Below are 14,587 nucleotides of genomic sequence, written 5' to 3'. Positions count from 1 at the left end.
TTTGAACTGTGGTGTTGGAGAAGCCTCTTGAGAGTCCCTTGGACTGCAAGAAGATCCAACCAGTCCATTCTAAAGGAGATCAGTCCTGGGTGTTCATTGGAAGGACTGATGCTAAAGCTGAAACTCCAATACTTTGGCCACCTCATGCGAAGAGTTGACTCACTGGAAAAGACTCTGATACTGGGAGGGATTGGGGGCAGGAGGAGAAGGGGACGACAGAGAATGAGATGGCTGGATGGCATCACCGACTCGATGGAGGTGGGTTTGAGTGAACTCCAGGAGTTGGTGATGGACAGGGAGACCTGGCGTGCTGTGATTCATGGGGTCGCAAAGAGTCGGACACGACTGAGCAACTGAACTGAACTGAATCCGAGGTGTCACCTGCTAGCACAGGTGTGCAGAGTTCCCTGGAGGGATGCTTACATAGTTCCACCCGTGACTGGTGGGAAATGACACGTGAGTCCAGAAATCAGTCTATGGATCATTTTCCTAAACAGAAGATGGGAGGACAAGAGGAGCGTTTTAGAGGCGTTCCGCTTTGTCATTTATTACACTCCTGGATCATCCACAAGGCCCTTCCCTAAATTTCCCCTGGGACGTTCGGGAAGCCCGGCTTCCTTCCGAGCCGGCGGAAGGCTCGGAGGGGAAGCGCTGCTGGGCCGCCAGAGGGCGCCAAGCGCGCCGGGGCCCGTGATGGCGGCGGCACGGGTGCTGCTACTCCTCTCCGGGCGCCCGGAGTCGGTGAGCTTCGCGCAGAGTGTGTGCGGCCTCCTGAGCGCCGGGTCGGGGCTCGGGCCGTGGCCCACGCACTGCGGCCTGCGGCGGGGACAACTGGTCCTCTCGGACAAGCCTTTCCCAGGCGCGTCGGCCAGGCTTCCGCTGCAGGTGGAGAGACGGGGGACGCGATAGGGCGGGGAAGGGCCGGGAGCGGGTGGGGGCAGGAGGCGAGAGGCCTGGGCCGGGCACCCGCCGCGGGCTCCTCCGGCTCCATGTCTCTTCTGCGATGTTAACCCCAGTGGCTCCCTCCCGCCAGCGACCCCCTTTCTGCCCTTTTGCGGCCCTGGACCAACAGCCCAGGGCTCCGGGGGTCGAGCTGCCCCCGAATGGCCGAGGTGTGGATCTGGGTGTGGCGGTCATTCTGCAGTCCAGCGATCAGACTGTCTTGTTGACGCGAAGGACAAGCACCCTCAACGTTTCGCCCAACCTCTGGGTACCCCCAGGTGAGTGACCTGAGGACAAGGCCCAGTGTGCAGGAACGAAATCTGCCTCTACCCTACAGTGCTTTCCCCAGTCTCAGAATGACAGTCTGTCCATTCCGTCGCTGAGTCGTGTCCGACTCTTTGCGACCCTGTGGACTATAGCCTACCAGGCTTCTCCGTCCATGGGATTCTCCAGGCAAGAATACTGGAGTGGGTTACCGTTTCCTTCTCCAGGGGATCTTCCCGACCCAGGGATCGAACCCGGGTCTCCCGCATTGGAGGCAGATGCTTTAACCTCTGAGCCACCAGTAGTAGGCCCAGAAGTGTGGTAGGTCCCAGGATCACAAGGGGCGCCAATTCACCTGTGTCCACTGGAGGAGAGGGCAAGCGTTCATAGTGAGTGGGGGTCCCTGGACCGAAACAAAGCCCCTCACCTTCCGGTCCCACTTTTCGTGCAGGTGGGCATGTGGAACCTGATGAAGAGGTAACCGATCAACTGAGCCAAACTGCACCCTCTGCTGAAGGAGAGACCCTGTCTGGGACCACCCGGGGTGTGGGCTGGGGGAAGGGCAAACGCGGGACTTGTAGGAGCCAGGCATTGGCCTCTCTGACCTCCTACCCTTTCACCCCCAGCTGCTGGATGGGGGGCTTCGAGAGCTTTGGGAGGAGAGTGGACTCCAGTTGCCCCAGGGCCAGTTCTCCTGGGTCCCTCTGGGGTTATGGGAGGTGAGACAGGGGCCTGGGAGAGGTTCCTTCCTATCTAACCAAGAGCACTTAATAACTACTAACCCACCAAAGCCCACAGAACAGCCCCACTTGCCTTGACCACAGGGGAACTGGTGGAGTGTGGGTGGTTTGGAGTCCCCAGTCCCATGACTCTTACCCATGTCCCTCCTACACCGTTTCTACTCTCCAATTCCTCAGCTGCATTTCCAAAGTCTCAAAAAGGGACAGGAAGTTCTCTCTTTCTTCTTAGTCTGCCTACCCTCCTAAGCTGAGCTGGGGTATCCCCAAATACCATCACATCGTTCTCTACCTACTTGTCATCTCCCAGGAGTCACAGCAACAGCTCCAGGTAGGGCTGGCAGTAGAGGAAGGAAATGGGGCTGAGTAGGTACAGACAGACTGGTTCCAACAATGACTAAGGTGGGGGGAAAGTCAGAGATAACCACGAAATACAGTAGCCCCTCCCCTGTCCCTGCTCCAAGTCTCTCCATCCCACTTGTGGGTAGGCTGTGATCAGGAACAGGTCTTCTCAGAGAGGCCATGACTAAAGGATCAACATGTCTGGCCCCAGGCCCGGATTCAACCAAATGCAGGAGAGGTGAGTGCCTTCATGTGGCTGGGACCGGACATAGCAGCTGCAGTGGCTGCCACAGAGGATGGGACAGAGACCCCCAAACATCTTCCCCCAGACCTACCATCTTCTGTCCCGTAAGTAGGAACTTCTCCCTGTCCCTCCAACACATAGACATTGAGAAGTTCACCTTCTGCCTCCTCCTCAGGGGAAGGTATGTGTTGTGGGGGAGATTTAGAGAGGGAGTTGGTCAACTGATAATGAAGAGAGCACACAGATCAAAGACACTGCCGATGATACTCCCAAGGATTCCTGTCTAACAGGCTAGCATTGAAGACCTACCTGGGTTTCAGTCCCGCACTCTCACTGGGGCAAGTCATTTAACCCTCCTTTCTGTAAAATGAGGTTAACCACCCCCCCACCCCTCTGCTGTGGTGGTTGGGAGGATCATATGACCTAATGGATATGGAAGTGGGGCTAAGCCACAAGGCACAGCCCAGACAGGAGCTGTCATTCTGCAGTGCAGTGGAACTTAAAGAGAATGGAGGAGCCCAACCTCTGGCCTTGCCCACATCCACCCTGCTGCGGACAACCCCAGCCATGGCAGACAGCAGAGAGAGGGTCAGCACCGGTACCAAGTTTGCCCTCACACTCTGGCTGCAGCATCTGGGCAGGTAAGGATGAGGAAGGGTGTAAGGACTCCACGGTGTTGGGCTGAAGGGGCTACTGTGCTTATGGGCTGGGGGAAAAGAAAGGAAGAAAGAACAACTGCCCTGGGAAGTCCTCAGTGTAACAACCGGAGCTCACTTGGACCCAGGGCCAGCAAGGGAGGAAAAGACTGTGGACCTCCCTCCCCACCTCCCCACACAAGGGATCTTGAAAGCTGAGCGCTTAATCACCTCCCCAGCCCACTTCCGTGACACTCACAGAACATTCACAACCTTTATTATGGGTAAGAACTTTGCTACAACTGTGAAAATAAAAAGTAAAATTACAACATAGATCCTGGGCCCCAGAGGAGCCTGAAAAGGGAAACAGGAGAGAACACAAGGATGCTCCCACCTCCCAGGAAAGGTGCAGAATGAGCCAGACCTAACCCCAGGGCCACCGGCCTTTAGAAGCTCAGGCCCCAGGCTGGTCAGCGTAAGCAACATTGTGAACTTAAATATATAAATAGAGACCCAGGCAGTCAGCCAGGCCCTCTCCCAAACGCCTGGGGATCCGGGCTAAGGCCTTATCTCCTCCTCAGTCATACTGGGCAGTAGGAGGCAAGGAAAGTCATCTTTGGAATATTTTGGTTTTTCTTGTTTACGCACAAAAAATCTGCAACCCAAAATAGAATTCTCCGGCCACGTGTCTGCCTATCTCAGTTACTCCACCTGTATGTTTGGCCAAAGAAAACGGAATGGACGTGAAGAGATGATGGATGTGGGGAAGGAACAGAGCCAGCTGTGGGAGCTGGGAAGAGAGGGCATCTGGGGGACATGAGAAAAGCCCCCTCCCCACGAGGCTCTAGACAGTCAAGGCTAAGGACTCAGCCCTTTCCCCAACTCACATCCCATCCCATCTGCCTCCCACTGCCTAGGTTAACGGACCCAAAGGAATGTGCTGGATGTCAAAGAACGTTTCCAAAAACAGACCCCAAATGTCCTTAAAAAGAGGTTAAATATTAACCCTTTGGGTGCTAGCCTCGTCAGGCAGAGATAAGGCCAAAAAACCGGTGTCCATGAAGGTATTTCTGACCTTTGCCCAAAGCCCACCCCCACCCCAAGGGGTCAGAGCGGCCAGGAGTCTAGACTCCACAGCATACTTGTTCAGTGTTGAGAGACTCAGTCCAGGGAAATGATGTCTGACCGACAGCCAGTCAAAGGACCTGAGGGCAGGGGTCCTCCATGCCCCTCCCTTAAGGTCCCCCCCGGGGCCACAATGCTACTGACGCGGCCAGGAGGGGGTGCTGGCGTGGCGCTGCGGTGAGAGCTCCCCAACGTGGGGGTGAGCGGGCCCAGGAAGTGGGAAGGGGTCCCTCGGTACTGGAAGAAGTGGCCCAGGGCATCCTGTTCATCTAGTGAGGTGATGACGGAGGGACCATAGTGCTGGGAGGAAGCAAGAGTGTGGTGTAAGATTTTATCCGGACCTTCCTTACCCGCCTCCCAGTCACTCATCTCACAAATACCATATGGGATAAATCAACCCTGCAGAATCCCGAAGTGTTCTCTGAGAAGCAGGAGAGCTCCCCTCTGACTCCTTTCCCCACACCCCACCCCACTTCCTTGCCCCAAGACAGCCCCACCAGCTTGGCCCTGTGGGCGTCTGAAACGTGTGGAATGTCCGGCGAGGGCAGTCACGGCGCGCAAGTGCGCATGGGTAGGGGGCAGGGTGGGGGTGAGCAGACGAGCAGAACTAGACCAAAAGCTAGCGACAAACAGTAACGGGACAGAGGGAGACATGGGTGAGAATCTGAGGAAGTCCCAGGCGGGGCCTCCGAGGGAAATAAACTGCCCAAACCACCCCGCCCTTGATGAAGAAGTCGATCTAGGTCTCTCAGGAAAATGAGGGGCCCCATCAGTGCCTAGAGAGGAAGCTGCAGAGATCTGAGGTGGAGAAGGGACCACTTACCTGACTCTCAGTCTGAAGGAAAGAAAACAAGTCTAAACCTGGTAGGAAAAGAAAAATTAAAATCAATCTCCTATCTAAACACTTCATCACACACACACACACAAACTCAAAGAAGTTCCCTGGATTGCAGCCCTTTGCAAAACAGCCAGAAAGCTTTGAAAAGGAGCACAGGTTCTGAACTGGTTTGGGGAGGGACGTGGCAGTGCAGGGCCCCATGCTGTGATCCGTGTCATACCTTGGATATCAGCCCCGAGTGGGAATGCAGGTGGGTACTCATGTAGTGGGAGACTGGACAGGAAATCCCCGCCCAGTGTGCCCATAGCAGGGCTCCGCAGCACCGAAGATGGCTGGTGACCAGATGTCAGGACTCTGGGAGGAGAGATGGAATCACAGGTGCCTTCACCCAGTTCAGCATTCCAAGCCCCCTCTCTGCCCCAGGCTTTGCCCACTCCTGATTTTCCCCCTGTGCTGCAGATTCAGCCTGTTTCTTCATACCCTTTGCTTCCAGGCAGAGCCGGGATGGCAGCTGAGGTGACGGGACAGTGCTTCTTCATCGGGGGCAGGTCCTCCTCATCTGATGAGCTTTCTACTGTCAAGTCAATAACTTCAACCTTCTTCTTACTCTCCGATGGATTGCCCTCTTGGACTGGGCTATACTGGAGGCCTGTGGGTGGTAAGAAGACTGTGTCTCAGAGAAGAAGCCACACAAGACTCAGCTCAACTGGGGGACAAGGGGTCACTCACCATCCAGCCCATACCCTGGCGGGGGGCAAACCTCAGATGCCTCCTTCTTGGGTTTCATTGGGCACCAGGATCCATCTTCCATGAACTGGATCTCATCACAATCCGAGCAGGAATTAAGAATCTCCATGAATAAACTGGGGGAGAGGAAAGACGGGAATCCACGTGGCTGGGAGGTGGCTGGAACAGTGGCCAGAGTTCTGGGACTCACCTTCCTGAACCTGTTTCTTCATCTGTAAATTAGGGTTGTCATCCACCCTCCTGACCTCTCTGGGTTGTTGGAATCAAAGTAACATGTATAAAGAAAGTGAAAGTGAAGTTACTACTCTTTGCGACCCCAGGGACTATACAGTCCATGGAATTCTCCAGGCCAGAATACTGGAGTGGGTAACCTTTCCCTTCTCCAGGGGATCTTCCCGACCCAGGAATCGAACCGGGGTCTCCTGCATTGCAGGCGGATGCTTTACCAACTGAGCTGAGGGAAGCCCAAGTTGTATAAAAGAGCTGTGAAAACTTTAAATGCTAAGTTTTAAAATAAATACATTCTAAAAAATCTGTTTCGTGTGGTACTATTCACACATTGGAGAAAGAAATGGCAGCCCGCTCTGGTGTTCTTGCCTAGAGAATCCCAGGGACGGGGGAGCCTGGTGGGCTTCCATCTATGGGGTCACACAGAGTCAGACACAACTGAAGTGACTTAGCAGCAGCAGCAGCAGCAGGGACAAGACAGAAGGAGCAAAGGTACAGAACACTACAAAAGTGTTGGTTGCTCAGTTGTGTCCCACTCTTTGTGACCCTATGGACTGTAGCCTGCCAGGCTCCTCTGTCCATGGGATTTCCCAGGCAAGAACACTGGGGTGGGTAGCCATTCCCTTCTCCAGGGGGATCTTCCTGACCCAGGGATTGAACCCGGGTGTCCTGCATTGCAGGCAGATTCTTTACCACTGAGCCACCAGGAAAGCCCTCTATACAGAACTCTATAAACCACCCAAAAAAGGCACCAGGAACAAGAACCATAACAGGATCTGGAAGAGAGTTAAGAACCGCTAGATCAGCACATCCAGGCCCTCAAAAGAACTTGACTGCTATGTACATTAAGAGGTCAGGTAGCTGTTCTACATAACAGTTCATATACTTGGCTCTGCCACTTATTTACAGTATAACTTTAGCAAGATATTGCATCTTTCTAGGCTTCAGCTTCCCTCACCTATAATGACAGTACCTATCTCACAGGGTTATTGGCATCTCACAGGCTTCAATGAGATAAGGCATGCAAAGTTCTCAGCACAATGTGTAGTGAGTCCTCAATGTTGGAAAGATAGATAATATATATAAAAATAGACAAGGAAGCGGGTTCAAGGGAGGGGAAGTAAGTTATAGATATGGATTTATATATGGGGGGGTAGTCCTAGCAGATCTCCTCAGTAAAAGGAAGCAGAATGCAGAATGGTCCTACCCATCAATGATAAGAGATTCATAGGGAGCTTTCTTGTCACACACAGGACATGTCCACGTTGGCTTCTTCTCATTCATCTGTAGATAAAGGGCAGCATCGAAGCTCTGCAGGTGGGCGCAGGTGAGGGCACGACAAGGGACAGTCAAGCGCATCTTCCCCAGCTGAGGAGAGACAAGTTCTCTGGTCAGAGTCCCCATGGCCCAGAAAGCTTTACGAACCCTCATCTGCGTCCACAAGTTCATCCCACCCCTCATCCCCCTTCTCCTCTCCCTGGTACCCACCGGGCACATGAGTGACACCCGGAGACTCGTAGTAGCCACCTCACTGTCCGGGTCAGCAGTCAACTTCTCCTTGACTGAAACAAGAGTGGGGCCAGAGCCATGGGGTCAGCAAGGCTGGAGAGAGTCCCGGGAGATGCTGAAGCCAGAAGCAGACGGCCCTGGCTGAGAGGTAGCTGGGGAGAGAGCCTTTGGGGGCCTATGGGATATCATATGGGGTGGGCTGGGACCTCATTATGAAGGCTAAGTTGGGGAAGGGGATCTTCCAGTCCCTAAAGATACTTAATCTTCAGCATCTTTGGCAGAGACAACCTAGAGGGAATTGAAGCATCGCCAAGACGGTTAGAGTAGACGATACTTAAGACTCTTTCTAGGGACTTCCCTGGTAGTCAGTGGTTAATACGTCATGTTTCCATTGCAAGGGGCACGGGTTCAATCCCTGGTCAGGGAACTAAACATGCACACCATAAATAAAATTTTAAGTTTAAAAAAGACTTTCTGGTCTGGAGAACTCATATTCCAACAGTTAGGGTCTGTGAGGTACAAAGCAGATGTATAACTGGAAATGCAAGAGTGTCACTCAATGCCTGAAGTGGCCCCACTTTTCAACCACAAAGACTGGTAAGAGGGGTACCACAAGGGTTAGGGTTCCTGTAAAAGGTAACAAGGTAAGTTGTCACGAGAAGGGTATAAGTTTAACTATAAAGGCCAGAGGGCCAGGGAAAACTGGATCTGGGTCGAGGGAAGAGGGACAAGATTTTACTCACTCAGTGCCCGGGAGTGGTCTGGGTTCCGGATGCCCTTTGCTCTGAGTTTCTGTAGCAGGGTCCCTGCCGTCAGCTGCCTCACCAGGTACACGGACAAGGAGTAATTCTGCTTGGAGGTGGGGGAAACAATTAGCCTCTGCATTGTACACCACTACCATCTCCACTTTGTCACACGAGGGCCAGGGACAGCAAGTTAAGGGAGAGAGACCCACAAAGAGATGGATGTTTCCCCAGCCCAAGACACTTGATGGTTCCCTCTCATTCCCTGCAGGCTTCTCCAGGCTCCCTGCCTCAACCATGCTCACCCGTCCAAACTCAGACGACCAGTTGACCACAATGGTGTTGGGAACAGTTGCCGAGAGACGAGCCAGGGGTGTGATGTTGATGGGGCGGCTGGGTCTCTTGGGCTCAGCCCCGTTCTTGGTAGGGGGAAGGTAACCCTGGAGGAGGGAGGGGCAGACTGGTCAACACATCTTGTCTTAGGTTACTCGCTTTCTGGAGAAAAGGTCAGCTCACTCTCTGACCAAGGAGATGGAGGCCCATTCAGTGACTCAAAAAACTGGGGCACTATCTAGGGTTGGGAGTGAGGTTCATTCCTGGGGGAAAAGGAGAACTTATTCACTGACCGAAGATAAAGGAACCTGCTCACTGCCTTCTTAAAAAGGAAGAGTAGGGATACCCGATTTCTTCTAACCCTCAACTCTAGGATCATCACTTCTGAGAATATTCTCTGAGTCTTTGGGTTGAACCAATATCCCTCCTGATGCTGGGAAAGTGACGGCAAAAGGAGAAAGGGGCAGCAGAGGATGAGACCGTTGGATGGCAACACTAATTCAATGGACATGAACTTGGGGGAACTCTGGGGGACGGTGAAGGACACAGAGGACGGCATGCTGTAGCCCATGGGGTCGCAAAGAGTTGGACACAACTTAGCAACTGAACAACCACAACAATGTCACTCCTCTGGGTTCTAAGAGAACCTTTGTTCAGCCCTATCCTAGTTCTCACTAGACTATACAGATTCAGGCAGTAAACTAAGCACCTACTATGCGTCAGGCACTCTGCCAGGCATGTCTCTTTCATAACAGATGTGTAGCTAACACTGAAGAACTGAAACAAGGACAGGGTGACTGTCAGAAGAAGAAGAGCATTTACCGGCAGGGGGCACAGCTTCCCATTGATCTTGACAAAGAGGTTGGGGGGGAAGTAATCTTCCTGGGGGCAGCTGGTCTCACAGAGACAGAACCTGGTAAGAGATAACAGAAGATGAAAGTGTGGGAGGCAGTTTCAGGAATAAAATCTGACAGAGAGAGGTAGGCAATCTCAGAAAATCAGTCAAGGATATCTGTAGGCTTTAGCTTCCAAACAAGAACTCCAGGGCTAGGGCGGATGTGACGGAGCAGGGAAATCTCCTAATAGGAACACTCACACCCTCACTTCATTCCCACCCTCAGTGGGAGTCCTGCTGGGAGACAGCACCAACTCACCTTAACTGCACCTGTATGGTATAATCGCATTTGGCTCCTGGCAGAACCTCTCTGAAACAGGGAGGGAGAAGGAGAGATGTCAGTATGTGGCCCCTGCCGGGTAGCACAGGGATGAACAGAGAAACAGAGAGGCAGATGTCTAGGAGATAGAGACGAGACATACAAGAGAATGAGGAACAAAGCAGGTGCAGGAGGATGGTGAGAAGGAGGGCAAAAAAGAAAAGAAGAAAGTCAGAGAGCAGAGTTTCAGGGTAACCACTGAAGGATGAGGCAGGTGGACTCAAAGAGACATACCTGGAAGTGAGAATCTGCTGCACTTGCTGGGGGGTGAGGGCAAAGGTGAAGTGCGCTTCCTCGAACCGCTGGCTAGAAGTGGATGCTGAGGACACAAAGGGGCAGTTATTCCCAAGCCCATGCCCAGGTGGCCACAGAAGTGGCCCCTATTCCAGTGTGCTGAGCCCACAGGACGAAAGCCTAAGAAAGGCTTGAGGAAGAGGCAGGGAGGCCAGGAAGACCCAGGGACCACAAAGAGCCATACCGAGGGTGGTGGGCCGGATGAGCTCCCCGTAGATCTCATAGAAGGGCAATGGCTTCATGGTAACGTCAGGGTGCACAGGCTGGGGCAGAGGAGGGTGCATGTCCACTTCACGCTTGGGGCCCAGCAGGGTGCCAGGGGCCAAGAGGGCCGGGGGGATGGGAGCCAGAGGACCAGGAGAGCCTACAGGAGGGGTTCCAGGGGGCAAGGAGAGCAGAGAAAGATCAGAGGGCCCCAGGGTCTTTCGGGGAAAGCGTCGGCGGTAAAGCTCTTTGATCTTCATCTGGACGCTGGGAGCACAGCTGGACTTGAGGAGGTGTAGGGCCTTGGCCAGGAGCTCGTGCTTCCGTCCACTCTTGTTCCGGCCAGCAAAGCCGAGGAGCACCTGGAGCTCAGACACCCGGAAACTCATCACCATGTGCTGTGGAGATCAGAGAAGCTTGAGGATGATACCTTGCACAGGCCTGTCCTGCCAAAGACACTGGGGCTGAGCTATTAGGTGGGCAATGCACTTTCCCTCCAGCACTGATCTGAAAGATGCTTTGCAGCCGGTGGATTACTGCCAAACTGCCTACCTGGCCAAAAGGACATCTAAGTCCTATTCTAGCAGCCCTCAGGTCACCTCTCCACTACCCTCCAGGCTTGAGCAATCTCGTCTCCCCATCCTCTAAGTTGACCAGGTCGAGGGCAGGGTGCCTGCCACCCTACAGCACACCTCTGAGTCCACTACAGCCTCCTCCCACCACCCTGCCTTCAGCCTGGACCCTCCTTTAAGCAGCTTATCTCCTCTCCTGCTCTTTCTCAGACCCATCCTAGCCTCCTGAGAAGAGGACAGGAGACAGGGAGGACGGGGAGAAGAGGATTCAGACCAGACAGCCCAGCATGGAAGAAAGGGGCCAGCTGGCTGGAGGATTGTGCCTCAAAGTCAACTCCTCTCCACACCTCAATCTACCTCAGCTATTTTCCCCAACCTTTTGTGGCCAGCTCAGGGTTCAGTGCTCATAACTTCCCAAACCTTTTCTTGGTGTTATTTACATAACCACTCACCCCTCAGTCCTATTTTTTCTGGGAGAGAAACAGGACCAAAACTTGGAGTGAGGGGTTAACAGTGAATTGTGGAGTCCAGGTATCCTTCCTGTTTACCTGTTTACTCCATCTGCCAGGAACTAATAACCTGCTTCTCTCCTAACCAGAGAAAGTAAGTGATCCTTCCCTTCCTCCACAGGGGTGGAAGAAACAAGGGGAAAGTTCTAAAGAGAGCCCCTGGAAGAATGGGGAGAAGGTGAGCAGCCCCTGAGGCAGACTGCAGAACTGCACGCTCTCCTAGGAAGCCGGAACCAGTGACTAGACCTCAGGACTTCCCATGACTCTGGTTCCATTTCAAAAGGCAGAATAAAGCCAGGAGGCAAGGGGGTGAACCCCATGGTTTTTAAAGGTTCTTCGAGATGGTTATCCTCAAGATTCTGGTGGTGGTAAGCTCTCCGCTTAAAGGACTCACTTCTGTGAATCTCCAGGAGACCCTGCCACGGGCCGATCTTACCAGTCATCTGCAATTCTTATGGAGGCATTATGGCTTTGGGCCCCTTTTGAGGAATATGATTAAAAACTTGCTCCTCTACCTTTATCCCCATCCTTATCTCCTCGGTCCTGTCTTTATTTCTCCATTAGCTTCGTCCAGAAATTCTCCTTTTCAACCCCATAGTCTCACACTTCTCTCTGCCCAGAGATACCGACTCACTAAGGCAGGACCTTCCTCTCAGCCTCCAGGATGCTTCTGCCCCACCCCTTCGATCTATCCCCGCACAGCCCCGCCCCCTAGATCTCAGCCACCTACTGGTACTTCCCAAGGCTCAGATCCCAACAGCAGCCCCAAAGTCTCTATCCTCTCAGCGCCTTTTCCCCAGGAGCCTCCCGGTAATCGGCCCCCAGCCCCATTCCCATCATCTGCCCGCTACTGTCACCTCTCTAGGCCTCGATCGACTCGCCCGCTTTGCCTCTACAGCAGCTTTTCCTCCCCGCCCTACCCCTACATCTGCCCTACTACCAAATCCGACATCTGCCCCGCGTCCCCGCCCCCTGAGCCCCGGCCCCCAACAGCTGCAATTCCCCTCGGCCCCACCCCTACATCTGCCCCGCGGCCCCGCCCCCGGGGCCCCGCGCAGCCCCTTCCTCGCCCACAGCCACTTCTCACCATCCCCAGCAGCCAGTCCCCACCACGTCTCCGGCCGCCACCCGAGCCCTCAGCACCCAGTCTCGGTCGCTTCCCGGACTCGGCGTACAGCCGGGCTCAGTCCAGATGGGGATGGGGGAGGGGGCCGGTACCTTTAATTCGCCCAGCTCCGCCATCTTGAGACATCGCAAGCGCCCGAGCCCGAGCCGGAGCTCAGGCCCAGGGACCGGCGCACAACTCTCCACCCCGGCGCCGGCCGCAAATGCCTCCTGCTCCGCCCCGTCCGGCCCCCTACACCTCCCCTTCCCGGCCCCGCCCGCCGGGTTTCGGACGAACCCCAGCCTCAGCCCCTCCCTCCACAGCCGGACCCAGCCGCCGCACGTCTTTGGCCGCGGTGCCAGACCCGTAGACCCGGAGGGAGTGTGCCGCCCGAAGGACCGCGGGGTCCCCGGTGGCACGGGAGAGGAGGTGAACCCGAAGTACCTGGGGGAGGGGGGCCTTGCCACGCCGGAGTCGGGAAGGGATGAGCTTTGAGAAAGCCAAAGACACTTGGGATATGGAGGGAAAAGTCTCGAGAAGGGCTTAATCTTAGAGAAATGGGGGATGGGGGAGCGAAGTTGGAGCAAACCCCCTCATCTCCCTATCTACAAGTTTAACCAAATTCAAGAGTTCCACCAACTCGGGAAATGGGTGAGATCTGATCCATTTTAGTGACGCTATGGAGTCGTGAATAGTTATTTCAAGACGCCTAGTCTCAATTCTTCACCCCCTCCCCCCCCCCACCGGTTACATTGTATCTCATAGACCAGCGGTAGGGCTCAAATTCCCCAGCAAAAAAGTTTCGTGCGGGGAGTGGGACTTACCCGCACAGTTGCAGGGAGCGGGGAGGGGGCTCGGGACGCTCAGAGGGTGGGCGGCGGAGACGGGGGGGAGGGGGCCCGGCGCCGCTCCCAAGGTCTGCACGGTTGGAGGTCGGTCCGGCAGCTGGACGTTGCAGCCGCAGCTCCGCCCGGGCGGGAGCTCAGCCAGGCCCAGCGCTGGGGCTGGGGCCGCCCCCTCCTGGATGAGCCCGCCAGGACAGCGGAGAAGTGGGGAGGGGGCGGAGTCTCAGACGGGAGAGGGCGGGACTCTGAGCCTGCGGAGGAGAGATTAACTCCTCTAAGGAGTGGATGGGAGAGACGTTCTTGGATTTCACCATTCTCACTACTGTTCTGACTCCCAGCAAGCAAACCCTTGGATGCGTTTTGAGTGGAAGTATGTTGCAAATAAGACGGTGTGGACCAGAAGTCCGATCGCTTAAAGAGGTACCTACTTACAGTGAGTCTCTCCCTACGGGAAAGAAAACATGAGCTGCTAAAATCCAAAGTGTACCTAAACCCTACCTCCACCTGTGGTCCCCTACTCCCTACCTCAAATACACAGACTGTCACCAGAGACTTAAGAGCTTTAATGCAGTTGAAGGTGAACGGAGGGGAGGTTTTCTCACCGGGAAAGGGCACTTTTTCTACCACTCTCTGAACCGCCTACTCTCCTTCCTCCAAAGCCATAGACCTTCTCAACTAAGCTAATCACTCGCAGACAGTTCCCTTGAAAATACCAACTTGAGAGCGGTTTACCCAAACTAGGTATTGGAAAAATACACAGCATTTTGTACTTAGTTGGTTGGGACCTAAGTGATAATGTCATTTGTTCAATAAATATTTGATTACTGTTCAAAGATTGTTAGGTGGTGAGGACATAAAAATCCTTGCAGGAGTTTCCAGTCTAGCAGTAGCCACGTGGTTAAACCAATAATTGGCATACAGAAAGAGTAGTAAATAATATAGTAGAACTTAATGCTCCTTTAATGTATTTTTGCTTCTGTACTTTGCTTACTGCTTGCTACTCACAGAACCAAAGTTACTCCATTTTAGAAGTGGACGCCATCTTGGGTAGGGAGTCCTGGAAAAACCGCAACCAGGGGAAATTCCCTCCTTAGGGCCAATCAGAGAATAACAAGAAAGCTCCAGGTTGAGCAAATTTAAAGAGTCCAATCAGAAAG

The 14,587-nt window shown here is 54.0% G+C and overlaps 2 protein-coding genes across 7 annotated transcripts; one reads left to right on the top strand and one right to left on the bottom strand.

The window, feature by feature from the left end:
* Positions 1-343: 343 nt before the first annotated feature.
* Positions 344-5,757, top strand: NUDT17 (nudix hydrolase 17). Of its 5 annotated transcripts, XM_055403492.2 has the most exons (8): positions 365-885; positions 1,034-1,220; positions 1,658-1,683; positions 1,833-1,925; positions 2,176-2,274; positions 2,497-2,633; positions 3,018-3,170; positions 5,621-5,757. In XM_055403492.2, exons 1-8 carry the CDS (start codon positions 694-696, stop codon positions 5,640-5,642), a joined length of 909 nt encoding a protein of 302 aa, XP_055259467.2. In that variant the 5' UTR covers positions 365-693; the 3' UTR covers positions 5,643-5,757. The 5 variants fall into 5 exon arrangements, 4 of the variants coding, with proteins under 4 accessions (XP_088691790.1, XP_055259468.2, XP_055259469.2 ...); XM_088835664.1 differs by lacking the exon at positions 5,621-5,757 and having other exon boundaries at positions 344-885; positions 1,658-1,752; positions 3,018-3,174; XR_016037290.1 differs by lacking the exon at positions 5,621-5,757 and having other exon boundaries at positions 353-885; positions 2,497-2,867; positions 3,018-3,152.
* Positions 3,425-13,594, bottom strand: PIAS3 (protein inhibitor of activated STAT 3). Of its 2 annotated transcripts, none has more exons than XM_055403490.2 (14): positions 13,410-13,594; positions 10,380-10,797; positions 10,136-10,220; positions 9,842-9,892; positions 9,510-9,600; positions 8,660-8,794; positions 8,355-8,460; positions 7,591-7,664; positions 7,310-7,470; positions 5,857-5,990; positions 5,608-5,776; positions 5,348-5,481; positions 5,113-5,150; positions 3,425-4,589 (listed from the first exon to the last, which is right to left on the bottom strand). In XM_055403490.2, exons 2-14 carry the CDS (start codon positions 10,792-10,794, stop codon positions 4,326-4,328), a joined length of 1,857 nt encoding a protein of 618 aa, XP_055259465.1. In that variant the 5' UTR covers positions 10,795-10,797; positions 13,410-13,594; the 3' UTR covers positions 3,425-4,325. The 2 variants fall into 2 exon arrangements, with proteins under 2 accessions (XP_055259465.1, XP_055259464.1); XM_055403489.2 differs by lacking the exon at positions 13,410-13,594 and adding an exon at positions 12,699-12,843.
* Between the last annotated feature and the right edge of the window lie 993 nt (positions 13,595-14,587).

This window comes from Moschus berezovskii, chromosome 4, assembly GCF_049115385.1.
Source record: "Moschus berezovskii isolate FMDL1 chromosome 4, NW_MosBer_1.0, whole genome shotgun sequence".
NCBI lineage: Eukaryota > Metazoa > Chordata > Mammalia > Artiodactyla > Moschidae > Moschus > Moschus berezovskii.
This window is presented reverse-complemented; position numbering and strand designations above follow the sequence as displayed.

Bases quoted from the DNA above. Each gene is read 5' to 3' on its own strand.
- NUDT17 (XM_088835664.1), top strand. From the start codon at position 694: ATGGCGGCGGCACGGGTGCTGCTACTCCTCTCCGGGCGCCCGGAGTCG. The intron at 2,275-2,496 runs GTAGGGCTGGCA...GTCTGGCCCCAG, and splicing joins AGTCACAGCAACAGCTCCAG to GCCCGGATTCAACCAAATGC. The intron at 2,634-3,017 runs GTAAGTAGGAAC...GTCATTCTGCAG, and splicing joins GACCTACCATCTTCTGTCCC to TGCAGTGGAACTTAAAGAGA.
- PIAS3 (XM_055403489.2), bottom strand. From the start codon at position 12,722: ATGGCGGAGCTGGGCGAATTAAAG. The intron at 7,471-7,590 runs GTGGGTACCAGG...GTCTCTCCTCAG, and splicing joins GGGTGTCACTCATGTGCCCG to CTGGGGAAGATGCGCTTGAC. The intron at 5,482-5,607 runs GTATGAAGAAAC...CTCTCCTCCCAG, and splicing joins GCTCTGCCTGGAAGCAAAGG to AGTCCTGACATCTGGTCACC.